The sequence below is a fragment of the Quercus lobata genome, chromosome 9, assembly GCF_001633185.2.
Source record: "Quercus lobata isolate SW786 chromosome 9, ValleyOak3.0 Primary Assembly, whole genome shotgun sequence".
Lineage (NCBI taxonomy): Eukaryota > Viridiplantae > Streptophyta > Magnoliopsida > Fagales > Fagaceae > Quercus > Quercus lobata.
The window spans coordinates 5,352,659-5,367,735 of NC_044912.1; the positions used below are offsets into that span (position 1 = coordinate 5,352,659).

Genomic DNA, 15,077 nt, shown 5'->3' on the forward strand with positions numbered 1-15,077 from the left:
GTCAAAAATAACCGAGCGAAAACATTATAAGTCCTTCTCTTTCCCTCATTACTCTCAGATTTCACTCGCATCCGAGAACGGCGCGTCTCTTCCAATAAACCACCAAGAAAACGACGTCGTCAAAATCAGAAAAAATTTGTTAGGTCAGAAAAACCGAACCCAATTTGCTCCATCGACAACCCAAGGTGATTCTTTTTAAGCTTTTTAAGGAGATGGTGAAGTTAGCCAATCATTATTTGTATCATATTTGTCTTTGGAATTTAACTTTAATTGCAAAATAGGTTCAATACCCAATTTTTATTCTTCCACTTGTAGAGCTAAAAAATATGGGTGCTCTTGGTATGGTTTAAGCATGTATGTTTGGAAAAAAATGTTAATTAAAGAGAAGTAATTTAGACCCAACTGATGTAAGTACTAGACATTTTGTGAATTGGATTAATTTTTCAACTTTAGAGATGAATCATTGGAAAATTATCGATTTTTTTGATAAATTATGCCAAAAAGGCAAAAATCGGTTGCCGGGTAATCCAAGGGCATTCACCTGTGACGGGCTAAGCAGTTTATGCTCATGCCCATGAGCTAAATTATTGATTTTTTTGATAACGTATGCCAAAACGGCAAAAATCAGTTGCCGGGTAATTCAAGGGCATTCACCCCTGACGGGCTAAGCAGTTTATGCTCACGCCCATGAGCTAAATTATTGATTTTTTTGATAACTTATGCCGAAAAGGCAAAAACCAGTTGCGTTGTTGGATAATCCAAGGGCATTCACCCCAGACGGGCTAAGCAGTTTATGCTCATGCCCAGATGCTAAATTATTGATTTTTTATTGTTAATCATTGATCAATGTTGTTTGGTCACTAATAGTTGTGTAGTGTGTCAAGAGCCTTGTAGTTCAGTTGACACCTCTTGGTGTGTATAGTGGAACCGTCCAAGGTTTGTATGGAGGAATTGGTTGGGGAATTTTTCTTCAAATGTTTGGAATATGGTACCGGCTTGTCTTATGTGGCTTATTTGGCAAGAATGCAACTCTCGTATGTTTGAAGACATTGGGAGATCTGTAGATCTTTTAGAGTCTTTGCTAGCTGGGACTTTGTTTGATTAGTCTTGTATTTGGGGTTTTACGTATTATATTGCCGTGTTTGATTTCTTAGTTTCTGTTAGCTCTTCTATTTGATTTGTTTGTATTCATCTCAAGTGCAGTGGGTTTACTATCGTAAACACATTGTACATTTCTAATCAATAAAACTTCTATTACCTATAAAAAAAGGTTCGTATTCCCCCTCCTTCAACTATTGAATTATCAAAAAATAGTTGTGTAGTGTGGTTGTTGGGAACTCAGTTTCTTAGTTGTGCTCTGTTCTTCATATGCTGCACATATTTTTGCATTAGGCCATTGGAAGGTTTGACGTTTAACGTAGGGAGACTATTGAAACTTTGTTGTTCATAGTTAGATTTACAGCAGGGCATGTTGATTTAACTGTGGGTCTGTGATAAGAAGTTTTAAACATTTAGTACGTAAACATCCTCATCACTTTCACTTCTTTCTGTTAGAAGAAATTGGAATTTGGGAATTGCTTGTATCCAGTAGACATATTCTTGCTTATGTGTTGTATGAAGTTTTTTAGTAACTTATTTTCTTGATTACTAGCTGTTTATTCTTCCTGAATTTTACATGTTATGACTCAAGTATTTAATTTTTGGAGTCATTGAGATGATTTAGTCTTCGCTTTAATTCTGACCAAGTTTACAATCTTGCACTTAAAAGCCCTTTATCATATCTTTACTTTTTATTGGTGGGTTTGAACAGCCTAAAAGCAAATATTTTTATTTCTAGATGGCATTACAAGAGAAATTAGATAGATTCAAGAAGCAGCAAGAGAAGTGCCAATCGACCCTCACAAGTATTGCTGCATCTAACAAGGCCACAACCCATAAATCCATGCCAGTACCAGCAGCATCTTCAGTTGCAAGAGCCCCTGGTCCTGCAGTCAAATTTTCAAATGATACAGAGAGACTTCAGCATATCAACAGTATCCGGAAAGCCCCTGTAGGGGCCCAAATGAAGCGTGTTATAAATCTTCTACTGGAGGTTCATACCCAACTATCTTATCCTTCATTAATTTGTATGTGTGCCTTGATGCAATTATTTGTGTTGCCATTTGATTTACAATGCTGAATGCTCTTAATGGATGGTGTTTATTGCTGACTTGAGTTGGGGAAAATTCAGATCCTAATGTGTCTTATTTTGTGCAGTTGTCAGGTCAATGTTAAGTTGGAAAAGAGCGAGATGGTCTAGTGTAGAATTGTGTTATTATCTTTGATTTATATTGATCTTTTTAAAGAGTAATTATATTATTATGCGCATTCACTTAACTGGCCTACTTTTTCTTCCTCAATTAATTGGGATGGGAAACTTGAAACCTTGTTTGTATGACGTTGATTTCATGGGAAAACCAATACTACTTAATTGACTGATGTGCTTCCAATTGAAGGTAATTATAAATTATATAGATGCTTGGTGGCAATTTGTAGTTGTATTTTTAGTTTACTGTAATAATGGGGTATGTCACTTGTCCCCCTTCTTCTGACTTTTGTGACATTATTAGGAGAAGGCACATGGCGTTTCCGTTGCATGCAGCATTACAATCACAGTTTGTGGGCCGCACACACTGTGAGTGTGATGCTCCATGTAGTGGAAACATAATCTACTTTTTCCATCGTTAGAGGTCAATGCGAGTTACAGTAGGTAGGACCAGGTGAATGCTATTAGTGAGGGTGGGTTCGGACTTGAATGTTCCTATTTCTGAGGCTTGGTTGTGGGTTGGTTGACTCGGAGGTTTCTAGACTGATTTGGGATGCTTCTTTGCCTTCGGGTAAGGGTGAGGAGGCTGTTAATCCTGAGGTCATTACACCTCTGGCTCTGTGGGACCCAAATGGTTCTCTTGATCTCGTCTCTATGGATGATGGCTCGGATGGGATTTCAGTGGAAGAGGTTTTGGAGCCTTCAGAATGGGTGGGCAGGATGATTAGAGATTTTGGTACCTATGTGGGTTTCCCAATTGATTGTTGCGAGAGACAGTGTATTGATTTTTTTCAAAAACTTGAGAGGGTTTGGGAGCAGCAAGCAACTGCTGTTACTACTCGTCGGGTAAGCAATTCAAACCAAAAGGGGATGAGGGAGTTAAGAAATTTTTTTTCATCTATTAATTATGATGGGCATTCTGGTAGAAGTTCTAGAGGCGGTTTGAAATCCTCTAGTTTGGGTTTATTTGTTGGTAAATGAATTTAAAAATGCTGTCATGGAATGTGAGGGGTTTGAATAATCCTCATAAGAGAGATGTTGTGAAGTGTGATATCGTATGTGTTCAAGAATCTAAACTTGACAGCACAAATTCCAGCTTGGTTAAAAGTCTCTGGGGTAGTCCCTTTGTAGACTGGGGGGCTTTAGATTCCATACATACATCTGGGGGTGTTATTCTGACATGGGATAGACGGGTTTTTGAGAGAGTAGATTCAGTGGTTGGAAGTTTTTCAATTTCTATTGTGTTGAAGGGTGTGTTAGATGGCTTTGAATGGATTTGTTCAGGGGTATATGGACCGACTGATGGAAGTCTTAGGGATGCTATGTGGGCAGAATTAGACTTAGTGAGATCACGGTGGGCTGGGGCTTGGTGCTTGTTGGGAGATTTCAATGTTATTCGTTACCCTGCTGAGAGACTTGGCTATAACTCGTTCAGTCCAGCCATGTTTAAATTCTCGGATTTCATTGCTAAACATTCGCTGATTGATCTGCCTTTGGTAGGAGGTGAATATACTTGGTTTCGAGACTCTGATAGTCCTTCTATGTCCAGATTTGATAGAGTTTTGATGACAGCAGATTGGGAAGAGCATTTCTTAGATGTGACTCAAAGAACTCTCCCCACGGTGGTGTCGGATCATTGTCCTTTGCTAGTAGAGGCTGGTGGTATGTCGAGGGGGAAGAGCCTTTTTAGATTTGAAAATATGTGGTTAAAAGTGGAGGGTTTTGTGGATATGGTGCGTCATTGGTGGAATGGTTATCATTTCATAGGACCTCCAAGTTATGTTCTAGCTTGTAAATTGAAAGCCCTTAAAAGGGATTTGAAGCATTGGAACAAGAATGTTTTTGGAGATGTAGCTTTTAGGAAAAAGAGTCTTTTGACAGAGCTCTTAGACATTGACATGAGAGAAGAGATGCAGGTGTTGACTTAAGAGGACAGGGCTAGAAGGTTGGTGGTTAAATCCAATATAGATTTTCTAGCTTCCCTGGAAGAGATTTCTTGGAGGCAAAAATCCAAGACTCTTTTTATCAAGGAAGGTGATAACAACACACGATTCTTTCATAGAATTTCCAATTCCCATAGGCGAACAAATCAGATTAGGGGAGTGGAGGTGGATGGCGTTCTCTTTGAGGAGGAGTCGGATGTTACGGATCAAGTGGTGGATTTTTACAAGAGATTATATCAGGAACCAGAAACTTGGAGACCTACTATTGCTGGGTTAGAGTTCGCTTGTCTAGACGAAATTGAGAGGTCTATGTTGGAGAGAGAGTTTGAGAAGGAGGAGATTCTTGAGGCTCTTAAGGAGGCGGAAGGCGATAAGGCCCCTGGGCTAGATGTGTTTACTATGGCATTCTTTCAGTAATGCTAGAGTGTTTTAGAAGGGGATATATTGGCTTTCTTCAAAGATTTTCACAGTTAGTGTGTTTTTGAGAAATCTCTTAATGCCACGTTTCTTTGTTTGATCCCCAAGAAGACTAATGCAGTAAATATCAAAGACTTTCGCCCTATTAGTCTTGTGGGTAGCCTTTATAAACTGTTCGCTAAGGTGTTGGCTCATAGGCTTCGAGGAGTTTTGGATAAACTGATATCCGACTCTCAAAACTCTTTTGTGGGAGGGAGACAAATCCTTGATTCGGTTCTTGTTGCTAATGAATGCTTAGACAGCAGGTTGAAGAGTGGTATTCCTGGTGTTATAATAAAGTTGAACATTGAGAAGGCTTATGATCATGTGAACTGGAATGCACTATTTTACCTTATGGAAAGGATGGGCTTTGGGGCAAGGTGGAGTAGGTGGATCAAGGCGTGCATCTCTACAGTTAAATTCTCTGTTCTGGTTAATGGATCTCCTGCAGGTTTTTTTGGTAGTTCTAGTGGTTTTCGCCAAGGGGATCCTTTATCTCCACTTTTATTTCTTATGATTACGGAAGTGTTGAGTAGACTATTGAAGAGGACAGAAAATGGTGGTTTTCTTTGTGGATTTAAAGCGGGGTCTCATAGACATGGGGGTATCCATATTTCTCACCTTCTTTTTGCTGATGATACTATATTGTTTTGTGATGCTTCTATGGACCAGTTATTATATGTGTGGATGGTGCTGATCTTCTTTGAAGCTATTATAGGCCTAAAGGTTAATGTAGGCAAGAGTGAGATTGTTCCTGTTGGTGATGTTGGGGATTTGAATGGTTTGGCTCGTATCCTTTGCTGCAAGGTGGGCAATCTGCCTATGAGATATTTGGGCATGCCCCTTGGGACACACTATAAGGATTCAGCAATTTGGAATCCTATTATTGAAAAAATGGAGAAACGGTTGGCTGGATGGAAAAGGCTGTATCTGTCGAAAGGAGGTAGGTTTATTTTGTTAAAAAGTACCCTATCGAGTCTTCCCACCTACTTTTTATCGTTTTTTACTATCCCTCAGGCTGTGGCTGCAAGAATTGAAAGAATTCAGAAGAATTTCCTTTGGGGGGCCTCAGAGGATGTTTTTAAATATCCTTTAGTTGCTTGGGATAAGGTATGCTTGCCAGTTGAATGTGGTGGTTTGGGAATTCGGAGAGTTGGGCTGTTTAACAAGGCTTTGCTTGGGAAGTGGTTGTGGCGGTTTGGGAAAGAAAATCATAGATTATGGCGTCAGGTTATAGCAAACAAATATGGAGAGGCGAGAGGAGGTTGGTGCACTAGAGGGGTAAGAGGTGCTCACAGGTGTGGGATGTGTAGGAGTATTAAAGAAGGAACAGAGAAGTTCTTTAGCCAGATTTTGTTTAATGTGGGGAGGGCAGCTGTGTTAGTTTTTGGCATGACCCATGGTGTGGGCCTACTCCTTTAAAGGAACTCTTCCCTTCCATGTATTATTGCTCTGTTGCTAAAGAAGCATGGGTCTCTAACTTGGTTGTATAAAATTCAGAAGGAGGTAGGAGCTGGAATTTATTGTTTCGTCATGGTCCTCAGGATTGGCAGGCAACCACTGTCTACTCATTCTTTGAGTTTATTTATTCTTCTATGCCGAGGGGTGAGGGGGATGATCAGTTGGTCTGGAGATTGACTACATCTGGTGTTTTTGATGTGCGCTCTTTTTATAAGCTACTATTTGTCCTACAACTGATGCCTTTCCTTGGGAATGTATATGGCGTACTAAGGTGCCTAAACGGGTGTCTTTTTTCTTATGGACAGCAGCTAATGATGGGATACTCACTATTGACAACCTTATTAAGAAAGGTCAGTTTTTGGTTAATAGGTGTTGCTTGTGTTGTTGTGATGGGGAATCAGTGAACCACCTTCTTCTTCACTGTAAGTTCTCTCATGCCTTCTGGTGTGAAGTTTTTGTAGTGTTTGGGATTCAATGGGTAATGTCAAGGTCAGTGAAATCTTTTTTCTTTATTTGGAGAAACTAGTTTGGAAAGCATCTTTCAATCATTTGGAACATGGTCCCGGCATGTTTAATATGGTTAGTATGGCAGGAACGTAATGCCCGCATTTTTAAAGACAAGGCGAGAACTTTGGAACATCTAAAATGTTTACTTTTTCGTACTCTTTTTCTTTGGGCTTGCCTTTGGGGGTGTACGAATTGTACTGCTGTAGCTGATTTTTTAGTTTCTATTTCTTTTAGCTCTTGATCTTCTTGTATTTGTCTCATTGTTCAAAGTGTTCACCATCGTGAACATGATGTTCAATTTTTTTTAATAAAAGTCTTATTACCTATCAAAAAGAAAAAAAAAAAAAAAGCACTAGTTTAATGCTCCTTGTGTTTGCAGACAAGGCAAGCCTTTACCCCGGAACAAATTAATGAAGTCACTTATGTTGATATCAATGCCAACAAAGCTGTATTTGATAGTTTGAGGAATAACCTGAAAGTCAACTATGATGGGAAGCGTTTCTCTTACAAGGTAACTTTAAAGTTATGTAGCTGCAGATCTTCATGGCCTGATAGCTTTTAAGTTGCACTCAGCCTTTTTCTTTATACCTCTTTCATGGTAGATGACTTTTTGACTTTCCTTTGTCCACAGTCCAAGCATGATTTGAGGGACAAGGAACAACTTCTTTACTTAATAAGGAAATTCGTATGGGGCATTGCTGTCATTGATCTTAAGGACGCATACCCTACTGTGATGGAAGACTTGCAGGTAATGCAATATGTGTTGATAATACCATGAGAAATTTGTTTATATTAATCTCTGAAAAGAACTGCTGGCTCTTATAGCCTAGCATGTGCTTCCTCCATTTTGTAAAACAAGAGAAAAGAGAAAAGGGGGGGGGGGGGGGTGGGGTGTCTCAGGGACCAGTGGGAGGTGAAAGGCTATTTGATGCAGCACACAATTTCTAAGGGATTGAGAATCAATAAGAACAGGGGAAAGAAAGTTAAAAAAAAGGTTGGACTTGGAGATCCAGGCAGAGTTTCCTTGTTTTTGAAAGAAGCCATTGAAGTATTTGTGTGTTTTCTGACGTTGGATGCTTAGATTAGTTTTCTCAAAAGTTGATTTTCCTTGCAAAAGCAGGAGTGGCAGCTTTTGAGGTGTATTTGAGGAGTGTGATTTCTCAATGGTTGTATTTTGATTTTTGTAATTTTGTTTGCCCCTTTATTCTGTGACTTTGTTTTCTTCCTTTTTTTTATCAGCTTTCTCTCTCTTGCTTGCTCTTTGTTTTAGCATTGAGGAAAGTCTTTTCCTTCTAATGATTATCTCGTATCTTGTAAGTGAAAACTATCAGCATCTTCATTTTTCAATTAAAAGTTTCGTGGTGGTCATGTGTCAGTTGTCTGTGTAGTGTAATTATATTTAGACATTGATACTAAGTGAGAATACAGTCACTTACCTGTTCCCTCTTGCCATAAAAGTTTGTGAATTCATTCTTCTTTAGGCTTTGAAAGCTGCGGGTCAGATATGGCTGCTATCAAACTTCGATTCACAGGAAGACATTGCTTACCCAAATGACCCCAGGGTGCCCATCAAAGTGGATGATGACCTTAAGCAGCTATTTCTGGGGATTGAATTGCCTCGTGATATGATTGACATCGAGAGGGATCTTCAAAAGAATGGGATGAAGCCTGCCACCAACACTGCTCAGAGGAGGGCCAGTTCAGAGGTTCAAGGCATGTCCTCCACGCCCAAGCCAAAGAAGAAAAAGCACGAGATCACCAAGAGGACAAAGCTGACTAATGCCCATCTTCCAGAGCTTTTCCGACACCTAGATAAAAAATCTTGATGTATTGAACAACGGATTGAAGCTCAATTGTAGGATGGATACAACATGCTCTTATGCTAGTTGCATGGGTTATGTAGAAGGGAAGTGTTCCTAGCAGCTTAACTCTAAATTGATGGCTCTTGCTAGAGTTGTACACAACAGTTCATTGCTGTTTTATACGTCTGTTCTTGTATTATTGTTATTATTATTATTATTCAAGCCCAATAACAAAGGAATTTATTGCCTGGTTCTGAAGTTAAATTTGGAGAACCCAAAATACAAGTACATATATGCATGGCAAGGAAATGGAAAAATTAAAAGAAGTACAGCAACTAACAAGACCTGTAATGGAAAGAAAGACGATGACTTACCAGTCCAAGACCACCTTCATTAGAATCATTGCAATTAGTGTTACTGTGAGCCATACATGCTTTATCTTTGAATCCGCTTGGAGTGTGGTACATCATTATAGCAACCTTCATCACTAGGTCTAGCCTCATCATATTCATCACGGCTTCGCTTAAGTTTGCAAGCTTCTCTTACCACTGTTGAATTGTCAAGATCATATTCATGAGTAAAACCAACACCCTCATAATGAGGGATGCAGCTACTCTTGCAGCTTTGACCCATCATTTCTCCGATATCTTCAATGTCTTGCTTGTATACCATACGAAACCCACATTTCTTAACCTCAAAGCAAGGGTTGTGAGGCATCGGAATTCTAACCCCCATTTGAATCAATTCATTCTCATCAATTTGACTCAATACTGCTCTCACATTCTCATAAAAACAATGAGAGGGAAAATAAAGCATCCAAAGGTGAAGTGAGTCAATATGACCAAAAGTATTTACAAAATAAGCCGACTCTCTTGCACCTTCTTGTTTATTGACTTCAATATAACAATCGAAACAACAAAGATTGTTTGGATGAAGATCGTGGAATGACAAAATAGAGCACACAGCCATTCCCATCCACTCTTTCGAATGAGTAACTTGTGCATTCACTATATTCCCCACACTTTGATGGCTAAACCATTTTGAAATTTCACTTCCAGGAACAAGAAGTCTACAGGTAGCCCGAGGTCTTTTATTTTTAGGTGCACTGTAGAGTCCCTGAAACATACAAGCTTTTGATGTTTAGAATTTAGCAAGTTACACCTAATTTAACTTTAAGGCCTAAATTTTATACATGTTTCTGATTAAATACAAGATTTTTAATATGGGTAAAATACACCACCTTCCCTTGAAGTTTTACCAAATCACACTTCACCTTTTGAGGTTTGAAACTTTGTATAAATAGTTAAATACAACTTTATTAGGTTTTTACAAATGGAATTGAGAAGACTTGGATTTAATTGTTGCATTTATGCAATCAAATGGGAGAATTTCATTATACAAACGTTTGGGAGAGTGTCATTTTAAAAACATCAAAGAAGAATGATATAATTTACCCTTTTAGTTTTGTCAATTAAAGTCCAAGTGTATGAACTCTTTTCAACAAAAGTCATGTCCATCTCATTATTAATTTTTGTTATTTTGGACAATAACATAGCAGATAGAAGTAGGAAATCATTTTTTAAACTTTGTATTTCACCCATGGTTTGTTGATAAATACATTTGGCTTTCATTGAATTGAGAAAATAGAGAACGAAAGCTTTGCTTGTAGTTAGAAAGTGATTCCCACAAAATCAAAATTGATTACCTAGATAAAATAAATAAATAAATAAATTTCAACAATTTCCCCTTTTTCCTCTTCTGCATTATTGCCTAGATTAAGGTATATGAATAATAGATATGGAAATATGCAACAAATTGAAACAGTTTCATATACTTAGGACTTTATTTGATAAAATTAAAACCTAGTACGTAATATGAAACAAACAATGTATAATCTCTTAGCCTTTTATATAATTTCCGCGTTATAATATATATATATATATATAGAGAGAGAGAGAGAGAGAGAGAGAGAGAGAGAGAGACCTGAGCATCTGCTGAGAGCATTCTAAAGAACACGTTGCTTCGGTGTTGAATGTCAGCCAATTTGAAGCAATTGGATAGAATTAGAGATGGCGGGTATAGTTTGTCTTGTGTTGATCTATTTGGTAATGTTTCCAATGAGGTACAATTTTCTGCAACAACAACTGAAGTGCTTGATGGAAGTTGTGGCAATGAACGAAGCCTCGTGCAATGTGTCAAAAAAATATTCTTCAACTTAGATAATTGAATGATGCTTTCAGGAAGACAATCAAAATTATTTCCACTTAGATTTAAAACTTCTAAAGAGTATAAACAGCCACAAACATTAGGGATTGTCTGAAGATTGCAGTCACTTATATCCAATCTTGTTAAAAAACACAAACATGACAGGGAAGGCAATAACATGCTCACAGGATTTGGGATTCTTCTTGGCATTAAATTAAAAGAGAAAAGCTTGTTCCAGAGTTTAGGTGATGACGCTTTGCATCCTTGAAGAGATAGTACCTTAAGATTTTTCAAAAGAACAATAGAGAAAGGCGGCTCTCTAAAAGTAACCCCACTCACATTAAGCTCTTCTAGACTTTTGACATTCAATAGGCTCTGTGCCAAATTGTCAAGTTTCAAGCATCCACCCACATTGATATCTTTAAGCGACTTGAAGCTACAAATTATGGTAGGAAGACATACAAGATTTTTACAATCTCTTAAATGCAATGAAGCAAGGTTAGTCAAATGTTCAATTGAAGAGGGAAATTTCGTAATAGTAGTGCCATCTAAGTGAAGTTTTGTTAAGCGTTCCATATTTCTCGCAAATTCTGGAATTCTCTTGATTTTTGAACAATCGGAAAGAATAAGATTCTCAAGACACTCCATTTCAAAATTTCTTGGAAGACTGTTAAGGTTTTTGCAGCCTTCAAGATTAAGAAGAGTAAGCTTTTTATGAGCCATAATAGATGGGTGAACCTCTCGTAAATTTATACAACCTTTAGCAACCAATTTCTCTAGATTGGGTACTCCAGTGAAGTCAGGGGTTGCAATAAGGTTTAAAGAATCATTCAATTCGATGGACTTCAACTTGTCAAAATGCTGTTAAAATCCAAACACAATAAATTAGAAATAGTGTATTAGGTTTCACAAAAATGGGAATTTATTGATTACACACACACACATATATAAAGAGTATCTAAATAACAATTGTACCTTTATTCCTTTCCAAAGTCTTTCAATTTTGCTATGGCACATGTGAAGTTCAACAAGTTCATTTGGCTGAAAACTTGATGGCAAAGATTTTGAAGGATATAAACTCCAATCAAGAAATCTTAAGCTATTAGAAAGATGTCTGGGGCCATGTAATAGGTGAACACCATGAATTATAAGCAATTTGAGATTAGACATCTTTGAAAAGACTTCAAGGTTCCAATGTGCCTTTTTGAATTCACCAAATTTAGGCAACCAAGGAAGCTCTAGGACTAGGCCTTGAATTGCTTCTGTTCCCTAATAATCAAGAAAATGGGATGGGTGAGTTGCAAGATATATGATAACAAAGCTGTTCAAGCTCTAACTTTGTTAAATAATATGATAAGCTATATGCTCAAATTCAATAAATGATCTATTACCGTATTTGTCATCAGCACATGATTAATGTCCTTATATAGCCACAATTTGCTATGCTTTCCAGGTTCTTGAGGACAATCTTGACGAACTATATCTTGACCCATTTTTTGTAGTAGTTCATGCATCCAAAATTTATTTTCATATTCTTTTAAGAGAGACTTTTCAATGAGAATCCTTAATCCAATGCAAGGATATAGGCCAAGACAATCTAGTATTTTTACCACATAGTTTTTATCCTTCATATTAAAGAAACATGCAATATATAGAAATATTTCCTTCTCTGTTTCTTGAAGTCCATCAAAACTTGTTTGAAGTACTTTGATAATTTTTCTTTCAGGAAATTCTTTGAGTCTATCTAATGCACTATCCCATTCCTCCTTACTTCTATTGAACAAAAAAGAACCCAAAACTCCAATTGCTAGAGGAAGACCATTAGCATAATTTACAAATTGTTTTGACAACTTTAGATAATCTTCAGCAGGATGACTGTTGTTAAAAGCTTTCAAACTAAAAAGATAAAGAGCATCATCATCATTCAATCCTTTAACCTCATATATTCCATTTACATTATGTCTTATCAACAAATGCTTATCTTGTGTTGTGATGATAACTCTACTACCTGAACCAAACCAATTATGCTCTCTAGCTAACTTTTCTAATTGGTCAAATTGATTTACATCATCAAGAACAAGAAGAATCCTTTTATGATACAACCTATTCTTGATCATAAGGACTCCATCATCAACATCCCGTATATTGATGCTTTTCTCCATCAAAATTTCACGAATAAGTTTTTGTTGTGAAGGAAGCAAACCATATTTTCCAGATACTTCCCTAATATTAGTGATAAAACTACCACCTTCAAATTCATTAAAAACCATCTGATAAACAACTTTGGCAAGAGTTGTCTTACCAATCCCCCCCATCCCCCAAACACCTATAATGCGAACATCGTTTGATCCTATAGCTAAAAGTGACATCAATTCCTCCACTCTAGAATCTATTCCTACTAAATCTTTGGTATCTCTTGGGAATGCATAACTTAATTTTTGCAATATCACTTCCACAATATCCTGGATAAATTCTGACTCAGGCCTGCAAAAAAGAGAGACAATCAACAAATGTGAATGCACCATCCCTAACACCCCCTACCCTGTGTGTGTGTATATATATATATATAGTTTTAAGGTTTGTTATGAATTTCCCTCAAATTCTAGCAAATCCCGCATAGAGAAGTGGAGAACTAAATAGATGCAAAAATTCCTATACGAGTGTAGTATCTAGTAATTCCATATTACTGGAAACTGAGTAATGATTTACTGTTGTAGCCATACATTCAATTCTACAAGGGTTTGATGGCTAATAGCTTTGGTTCAAATACGGACTTAAGCTTGCAGTGGCCTTCCCATATGGGGAATAATAAGGTTGAAAGACGTTCACGTTCAAATATACACATAGTACATATAGTATGATTGTGTTTGGACTTTGGAAACTGAAAGACACATGACCGTTTTTGGGAAAAATAATTAAAAAGCAAAGTGTGTGATTTTTTTTTTTTTTTTTTTTTGAGATAATATAGATAAAAGACACATGACCGTTTTCGAATGTCATTTGTAAGAGTAAATGATGTGATTGTAATTTTGTATTGTTGATAATTGATTTTAGATAATGTTATTTAAAGATGTTGACCTGGAGCTTTTCGAGTTACACTATATGTATCATTGCATTGAGTAGATAATTGATTTTAATATTGGGTTAAAATCAAACTGATCACTTGTTCTTTTAATTTGAAATGATAAGTCCCTGAATTTTGAGAAATGTTTAAATTGATCAATTTGTTATTATTCTGTCAACGGGAATGAATGGAAAACACATCATGTGAGGAGAAAGTGTTTCCTTTAAATATAATATTCACTTCAAAGTAAAATTTATTTGAATTTGTTAACTATATTATGACAGAATGATCAATTTAGACATTTTTCAAAGTTGAAGAACTTATTATTTCAAATTAAAAGAACAAGGGGCCAGTTTAATTTTGACTCCAAGTTCAAGAGGATCTTTATGTATTTTTCTTTTCAATATATTCAGTGAAATAATGTTACTCATTGAAATTACCTGTCTTGTAAAGACCATCCAGAAAGATTGGCCACTTCTCTCAAAGTAGCTCTCCACTTGTGAACCTTCTTCATGTTCTCTTTGAAATGTTTTTCGTGTTCAACAAATGCTTGTGCATAAATTTTTGTCTGTTTACGAACTTCAGATGGATTCACATCATAAAAAATGGGTAGAATTATAAGCCCCATCTTTTCTTTGCATTCCACAATTTTTACAAGTTCATCCAAACACCATGGCGATGATGCATAGTTTTTTGAGAGAATGACAATAGCAAACATTGATTCTTCTATTGCTTTTAAAAGCTCAAGTGAAATGAGTTTTCCTCTCTCAAGTTTTTCATCGTCCTTGAATGTGAAAATGCCCTTTTGCTTCAAAGCAGCGTATAAATGGTCTGTAAAACTCTTACGAGTATCTTCACCTCTAAAACTTAGAAAGACATGGTATTTCCACTGATGGCTAGAAGAGAAAGATGGGCTTTTTGTATCCATGACAGCCAATCTAAGTTTACAAGTAAATTTGGAATATAGAGTTATAGATAAGAAATGGTATGTACGCATGAAAAAAAAAATCATTCAATTAGATTTTGAGGAAAAAAAACAAAACAATTCAGTAATAAAAGTGAAACTACGAGCCTGTTTGGATGGAAGGGGAAAGGAGGGGGAGTGGAGGGGAGTAAAGTAAAATTAGCTAAAAAGAGGCTAATTTTGGACAAAATCTACTCTACTCTACTCTACTTCCCCTCCCTCCCCTCAATCCAAACCGACCATAAGGGGGAGAGAGATAAAATAAAAGCATGTGCATGACAAATCAAAACTTACAAATTTTGGAGAAGGATGCTCACAAGTCAGAGCTTATACAGATTTTGGAGAATTGTAGTGTTAGTGAAGAACCATG

At 36.9% G+C, this 15,077-nt stretch overlaps 2 protein-coding genes across 3 annotated transcripts; one reads left to right on the plus strand and one right to left on the minus strand.

The window, feature by feature from the left end:
• Nucleotides 1-8,738, plus strand: LOC115960159. Of its 2 annotated transcripts, none has more exons than XM_031078910.1 (5): nucleotides 1-185; nucleotides 1,811-2,092; nucleotides 7,052-7,183; nucleotides 7,304-7,420; nucleotides 8,154-8,738. In XM_031078910.1, the coding sequence occupies exons 2-5, from the start codon at nucleotides 1,838-1,840 to the stop codon at nucleotides 8,496-8,498; spliced, it is 849 nt and encodes a 282-aa protein (XP_030934770.1). In that variant the 5' UTR covers nucleotides 1-185; nucleotides 1,811-1,837; the 3' UTR covers nucleotides 8,499-8,738. The 2 variants fall into 2 exon arrangements, with proteins under 2 accessions (XP_030934770.1, XP_030934769.1); XM_031078909.1 differs by having other exon boundaries at nucleotides 2-185; nucleotides 1,838-2,092.
• A 171-nt stretch (nucleotides 8,739-8,909) lies between these two features.
• On the minus strand, nucleotides 8,910-14,671 carry LOC115961103 (TMV resistance protein N-like). The gene is made up of 5 exons (XM_031080143.1): nucleotides 14,184-14,671; nucleotides 12,071-13,163; nucleotides 11,655-11,948; nucleotides 10,458-11,540; nucleotides 8,910-9,590 (listed from the first exon to the last, which is right to left on the minus strand). Exons 1-5 carry the CDS (start codon nucleotides 14,669-14,671, stop codon nucleotides 8,910-8,912), a joined length of 3,639 nt encoding a protein of 1,212 aa, XP_030936003.1.
• Nucleotides 14,672-15,077: the final 406 nt, after the last annotated feature.

What these genes read in the sequence shown, in the direction of transcription:
- LOC115960159 (XM_031078910.1), top strand. Translation starts at nt 1,838, where the DNA reads ATGGCATTACAAGAGAAATTAGATAGATTCAAGAAGCAGCAAGAGAAG. An exon ending in GGAAGCGTTTCTCTTACAAG is followed by an intron (nt 7,184 to 7,303) that starts GTAACTTTAAAG and finishes CTTTGTCCACAG; the next exon opens with TCCAAGCATGATTTGAGGGA. An exon ending in CTGTGATGGAAGACTTGCAG is followed by an intron (nt 7,421 to 8,153) that starts GTAATGCAATAT and finishes ATTCTTCTTTAG; the next exon opens with GCTTTGAAAGCTGCGGGTCA.
- LOC115961103 (XM_031080143.1), bottom strand. Translation starts at nt 14,671, where the DNA reads ATGGATACAAAAAGCCCATCTTTCTCTTCTAGCCATCAGTGGAAATAC. An exon ending in ATGTGCTGATGACAAATACG is followed by an intron (nt 11,949 to 12,070) that starts GTAATAGATCAT and finishes CTTGATTATTAG; the next exon opens with GGAACAGAAGCAATTCAAGG. An exon ending in GACTTTGGAAAGGAATAAAG is followed by an intron (nt 11,541 to 11,654) that starts GTACAATTGTTA and finishes GGATTTTAACAG; the next exon opens with CATTTTGACAAGTTGAAGTC.